Source organism: Sinocyclocheilus anshuiensis, unplaced genomic scaffold, assembly GCF_001515605.1.
Source record: "Sinocyclocheilus anshuiensis isolate Anshui unplaced genomic scaffold, SAMN03320099.WGS_v1.1 scaffold1067, whole genome shotgun sequence".
Taxonomy (NCBI): domain Eukaryota; kingdom Metazoa; phylum Chordata; class Actinopteri; order Cypriniformes; family Cyprinidae; genus Sinocyclocheilus; species Sinocyclocheilus anshuiensis.
The window spans coordinates 332,087-338,960 of record NW_015547739.1 but is presented as its reverse complement, the minus strand read 5'-3'; the positions used below and the strand labels follow the sequence as shown (position 1 = coordinate 338,960).

General features: G+C 41.6%; 1 protein-coding gene across 1 annotated transcript in view; it reads right to left on the bottom strand.

Annotated features, from left to right (window-relative positions):
* The window catches only part of LOC107704461 (tripartite motif-containing protein 16-like), a 9,220-nt gene extending 3,677 nt beyond the window's left edge, over positions 1–5,543 (bottom strand). The window contains exons 1-4 of the mRNA XM_016507389.1: positions 5,435–5,543; positions 5,217–5,308; positions 3,914–4,009; positions 3,600–3,833 (exon numbers count right to left, since the gene is read on the bottom strand). Coding sequence (XP_016362875.1) covers positions 3,600–3,833; positions 3,914–4,009; positions 5,217–5,308; positions 5,435–5,543 — 531 coding nt within the window. The remainder of the gene's footprint in view (positions 1–3,599; positions 3,834–3,913; positions 4,010–5,216; positions 5,309–5,434) is intronic.
* Between the last annotated feature and the right edge of the window lie 1,331 nt (positions 5,544–6,874).

The following is a 6,874-nucleotide window of genomic DNA, read 5'->3' as shown; positions in this document are numbered from 1 at the left end:
TCCACGGAGGGCTCCTGTCCCAGAGTTTAGCCCAGTGAGGGCTCCTGTCCCCGAGTTTAGCCCAGTGAGGGCTCCTTTCCCCACGTTTTACCCTGTGAGGGCTCCTGTCTCCGAGTTTAGCCCAGTGAGGGCTCCAGTCCCCGAGTTTAGCCCAGAGAAGGCTCCAGTTTCTGAGTGTAGCACAGAAAGGGCTCCAGTTCAAGGAGGGCTCCAGTCGCCAAGTCAAACCCAGGGAGGGCTATTGTTCCCGAGTTAGGCCTACGGAGGGCCATCTAAAGACGATATGCTCCCCAAGGATTTTTTTTGGTGGGGGCGGGGTAGTATGGGTCCGTCCGTAGTGGTCGGGCCGAGAGACAAGGCCAAATCCACGGAGGCCATCCGGCCATGGCGTCCTGAGTTCCCTGTTCCGCCATGGCTCCCCGAATTCTCTGCTTCGCCATGGCTTCCTAGTCTGCCCGTTCCGCCATGGCCTCCTGAACTGTATGCCCCGCCATGGCCTCCTGAGTTCCTTGCTGCGCCATGGCCTCCTGAACTGCCTGCACCACCATGGCCTCCTGTGTTCCCCACCCCGCCATGGCCTCCTGTGTTCCCTACCCCGCCATGGCCTCCTGTGTTCCCTACCCCGCCATGGCCTCCTGTGGTCCCTCTTCCGCCTTGGCGCCCAGAGCTGACAGATCCATGGTGCCCCGCTCTGGAGGCCTCCCGTCTGGTAACCCTACTCTTAGAGGTCTCCAGAGCGCCCACCCCCCCTCCCCATTGGATGTTTTGGTGGCGTGAGGACACGCCTTCTGGGAGGGGGGAGTAATGTCAGACTCTGGGCCAGGTTTTGTGTGTGTCTTTGCTCCCTATGTGCTCCGTCTTCCAGTTTCTCTGTCTCGTGTTTTGAATTAATTGTTCCCAGGTGTTTCCTATGTTGATTGTCATTAGTTCCAGGTGTCCCTTGTCTTCCCCTCATCAGTTCCTGTGTATTTAAAGTGTGTTCTAGTTCTTGTCCTTGGTCAGTCGTTGAACGTCATCCTGATGTGTCGAGTCCTGTGATCCCCAGCCTTTGTTAATAAAACCCTTTCCCACCCCCCCACCCCCCCCGGTGGAATTGTTACAGTTCTGGACTCACGATCAGGGAGGGGGGAGTAATGTCAGTGTTGTGGACTTGTGTTTCCTTGTTTTACCCCATCTTAGTTCCTGTTTCCTTCTGGTCATGTTTCCTGTTTCTGTCCACATTGTGTTAATTTGTATCCATTAATGTCTGATTAATTATCTAATTTGCCCCTAGCATTTAAACCCTGTGTTTCCCTGAGTCTGTGTCGGCTGTTATATGTCATCTCCCCATGCACTCCGTGTGATTCCTCGTTTGATTCCTGTGAATGATTAAAGACTGTGATATTGTAATACTCCTGCGTCTCCTCTCCTGTGTGAGATCGTGACAGGCGAAGCCTCCATTTTCCACCTCTGACCACAATATGATTAATTTAATTACAACACATAGAACTGTTTTAAAAGCAGGAAACCTGAGGTCAAGACTATATCTGTGTGGTCAGAGAACAGTGTAGAGACACTTAGGATGTTTTTTGAGCACAGACTGGGAAATCCTACAGAACGGAGACATTCATTAGGCTACTGACACAACGACTGAATATTAAGTTTTGTGTGGACAATGTCCTGGAAAAAAATTTCTAACTGTCTTTCCCAATAACAAGCCATGAATTACCAAAGAAATTAAAGAATGTATTAATCGAAAGAAGCACTTTCCGGAGACTGTTGTAAGCGAAGACACTTCTCTCGGAGTGAAAATTGACCCTCGGAAGGTTTGTTCAATTTTTAATCAAATTAACACTAGAAAGTCCACAGGACTTGATGGTATTTCAGCTGTTCTTTAAAAAACTTGTGCAGAGCAGCTCACCATTGCATGGTGTCCTGTTTTTCAACAATCTGTGGATTGTCATACTGTCCCTGATATTTGGAGATATTTGATTATAGGTCAATAGCCTTGACATCATGCGTTATGAAGTGCTTTGAGAGGTATATGGTGTCTTTGCTAAAGATAGAGGTAAAACCTGTGTTAGATCCACTCCAGTTCGCCTACAGACAAGGTTGTGGTACGAAGGACGCTATTAACACCAAAACTAATGATATGGCGAAACATCTAGAGAGTCTAAAAGCCTATGCACGGTTGTTATTCGTTGATTTTAGTTCGCCATTTGATACAATTAAACCCAACTGTTTGATTCAAAAACTGGGGCAGTTGGGTGTAAATCCCTTTTTAATCAAATGGTATTATTCGTTTTTAATTGAATGCAGCGGGTCAAGGTTAACCACAGTATACCAGAGGTTAGAAGGACAAGTACAGGTGTTCCACAAGGCTGTGTTAGTTCCCCGATTCTTTTTACATTGTATACAAATTAATGCAGAAGTCATGATTCCAGTAACCTCATAATAACATACGCAGATGGTACAGCTCTGCTAAGCCTTTTGTATAATGATACTTACCCCTCAGTATATTATTCAGAGGTAGAAAGGTTTGTGAAGTGGTGTGACCTAAATCATCTTATTATAAATACCAAAAAAAAAATGAGGAAATGGTTTTTCACCCAAAGTTAATTGGGAACCACTCACCTGTATTTATTCATGAGGAACCCATTAAACAAGCGTGCTCGTATAAATACCTGGGTGTTTATATGGATAATCTACTTACCTGGGGACCCCATGTAGATAGTATAAGTTCTTGTGTGCAGAAGAGGTTACACTTTCTATGAAGACTGAGAGTTTATGGGGTTCAGCTGAAAGTAATGTATTTATTTTACCAGGCTGTAATTGGAAGTATAATACACTATGGTTATACTGTGTGGTTTGGCAACATCACAGTACAATCTAAAGCCAAACTTGCACGTCTGGTAAAGATGGCTATGGCAATTATAGGGAAAAGGGAATATCAAACCATGGAATCATCTTATGAGCAGTCGGTTCTTAAGGAAGTTACTAAGATAGTATCTGATCCCTCACATAGCTTATATTCAGAACACAAGTTGTTGCCTTCTGGCAGACAATACAGGCTGCCTGTGTGCAGATACAATCGTTTTATGAAATGTTTTGTACCTACGTCGATTAGACTTTTATTTTACATGTAATTTTACGTTAACTTTGTTTTTTGCTATTGTGGTTTGGAATGTTGGTTCATCTACAGTATGTCTATGTGGGTTTTTATTATATAATCTAATGCTTTATCAGTGTATATGTATGCGGGCTCCAGGGTCCAAGACAAATTTCCCCATTGGGGAAAATAAAGTATATTGAATTTAATTGAATTTGCCACTTACACGCTATGTGAACTTTCTAGGAAATAGTTTGGATGATGAAACATCTGCTAAGAACATAAATGCCCATCTAACAGCTCCAGACCGTTATTTATAACTTTAGAGCACTTAGAGACCCAGAGCTGAAAGCCATTTGTAAGTGGCGTCTCTTTCAGAAGAAGATGATCAGATGAGAGTCTCACTAATGATTATATAATAAGACACTCATGAACTGTTTCTCTGTGAGTCTCTGTCACAGCAGGGTCTGCTCAAGTCCACTATGATCCTGTTCTTCTAGATCTCTGTTACCTGCAGGAACTGGATGTGATCCTGTGTGTGTGAAAGCTGCTCCAGCTCAGCGTCTCTCCTCCTCAGATCATTGATCTCCTGCTCCAGTCGCTCCAGTCGTCCTTCAGCTCGACTCACTGCAGTCTTTTCCTGATCTCTGATCAGCCGTATCAGCTCAGAGCGGCTTCTCTCAATGGAGCGGATGAGCTCAGTAAAGATCCTCTCACTGTCCTCCACTGCTGTCTGTGCAGAGCGCTGTTAGGACACACAGTGATTCAGGCTTCAGTGAGTCTGAACTGAGACGGAGACAAACTTCTCTTCTTCTCCAGACTCACCTTATGAGACTCCACAGCCTCTCTCAGCTGCTGAAGATCTTTCTCTCTCTGCTGGATTCTCTGCTGGAGCATCTTCTGCGTCTCCTTCAGCTGCTTCTGCAGGACAAACGGATGATAGTGAATCTCACAGAAAACTACTGGCTCTAAATCATCATGTGAACAGATGAATCCAGTAAAAGTGGAGCTGATAACTAATGGCTGTAGGTTCAAACTCCAGAAGTGACGATCGGCTACAATCATACAAGTGTAAGTATTAAATAAGTGAAACTGACACAGACGTAGAGCTTCACACTGACATTAGCCACATTTGCATGGACACTTTTTGTTTCAATCTGAATGAAATCATTCCGACTGATGAATCTGAACATAGTTATTACATGAACGCTAAATAAAGTGATCGGGTTAAGCTTCAAATCAGATTTAATCTTCTGACATGCACACTCTGCACAAATATATACAGTTTCCTACTGTTTTTTATACTAACCATCCTTCTTTTCTTTGTTTTAAAAAGCAGGCTTAATATTTATCTATTTCGGGTCCTAATTAGGAGACAAGCACACGAGGCTTTGTGCAATGATGCTTTTATTAATCAAGCAGTAAAAAAGCCCATTCCCGTGCCCAAAACAAGATGTCTGCAGATGAGAGTTAGAAGCAAGCAATTGTGGCACAACGTTATCCTGCAGCACTTCACAGACGATGAGCGGAAAGAGAATTTTAGATTGACACGATAGTCATTTATTATATTTAACAACAACAACATTGGCTCGTTCCATGCGTCATGCACCATTTCTATGTCACTGCACATGCGTAAAACTTTCCACTTTTGGTTTTTAATCCGATCAAGTGTTTACATGTCTTATCGAACAGATTAGAAAAGTTTATCCCACCCTTCTCAACCCGACTGAAATTTCAATCGTTTTGGGCATTTTCCTTCCAATTGAGTTGTTTACATGATTTCATTCAGATTGGACTTATAAACTGATTGTATTCAAAATACAATTCTCCATGTAAACTCACCTAGTGTTTCTCCAGAGCTTGCATTTTGACCGATGGAAGTATGTTTTGTCAAAGAACGGGTGAATAGTTCACTCCATTATTTGATGTTGCTTATTCAAGGTCTATTTTTATGAAAGATTGTGTTGATAAAGGTTTAAGGTAAATTTCAGCAAACAGTGAAACTCTTCTTGCAGCTGCTGTTCATTTCTGCTGCCGTGTGAATGCTGTGGGCTGTTAATATGGTGCTGATATAAACACATATGAAACGAGTGCCAGCAATATATCATCAGTGTCTAGTCTTAAATACCTGATTCTCTGTCCTCTGTGCTGCAGCTGATACAGTGTCGTGGTTTTTATGTTCATCCATACAGAGCACACATATACATTTCTGATCTTTTACTGCATGAATACAGAGACACAAACACACAACAGCTCAGCTGCACTTCAGTTTCTCTTTCCCTGAAATCACATGATTCCTGTTTCCTGGTTCTGTGTTTCAGTCACGTGTGTATCATTCTCTCATACTCATGGCCGGACTTACCACTGGGCTTGAATGGGCTGCAGCCCAGGAAACTATTTCAACTGCGCACACGGCTAACAGCTTCCAGCTTCCAACTACGACATTCAAAGCCATAATCAAACAGCATAAACTGGAATTTATGATTTTTTTCACATAGTAAAAGGACACACGTATTAAATCATGTCTGCGCTGCACCGAATCGCCGATTAATTTGTGATCACATGGCTACTTTAAACGGTTCAATTAAACCTTTAGCCCAAAAGAGCGCACATGTACACGCCTCACATCTGTTCAGAGGATGGTTCTATGTTATATTAATGTTCCACTAAATTAATCTGAAGCATTTATTTAATATACAATGTAGGTTAGATGAGTTAAAAAAAATCACAGAATATCAGATTAAGTCAATCATTTGAAAACAGCGTGTGTGGTTCAGCTGTACCGCGTCTTCTCGCTCTCACTCTCAAAATTGCCTCACATCGGCGCATCTGGTCTGCAATAAGAGAGCTTCTGCACGCTGCAATACAAGACTTTCGCTCAGCTGACAGGACTGTCACTTGCCTAATCAGGTCAGTGTTGCATCATCACAAAAGTTTATCATTTGTACGTCTTTTTAAGTCTTTTTAAACCATTCGGTACTTACGCGCTCCAAACTAGTTTTCTGGGTGCTCACGGTCACATCCAAAGCGCGCGCACATGAAGCCGCCTCACAAACACCTCAAGAAAAATTATTGTTTTCATTGTTTCTGACTCAAGTAACCTTGCATTTTAATAAATAATGTTACATAAAGACAATTAAACGGTCAGTAATACATGAACAAGTTACTAGCAATGCAATAGCACAAGGATACAAATGAAACAAACTGTGTTTTAACTTTTTCAGGTAGGCTAGCCTAAAACTAACAGTAGCTGCTACTGTTCCGGAACAAAATACTATGATGTATAAAGTCATAGATTATATTTATATATTAATCCATATTAAATATGAAAAAGTTATTTAGTCAAGAGCAGATTTGAGTGATTTTTTTCTTTTGTTCTTTAACACAGACTGACAGCCAGCAAGTATAAAAGCTGCTGTCACTTTCATACCAAATGTTAATGTTAACAATGTTAATTAATTTAACAACAAAAGACATGTTAATTATTGTTAACAACAAAAGGCAAAATCACTCACTGCTCTTGACTGAATAACTTTTGTAACTTTAATTTTAAGAATTCATCTGTTGTTTAATTTACAGTGAATTTACTGTTTTTAATTTACAGTTTATTCCATTTCTGCAGCATTTCTGTATCTGAATGTTTTCCACCAAAACTGTTTATAAAACGAAATTCAGGTCCTGAGTTTAATTTATAATACTGGCTAAGCAAATTACAATATACTTAACATTCTGGCATTCAGTTATGTGATTATGTAGCCTAACTTATGTTCTCTGCATGAAGTAACG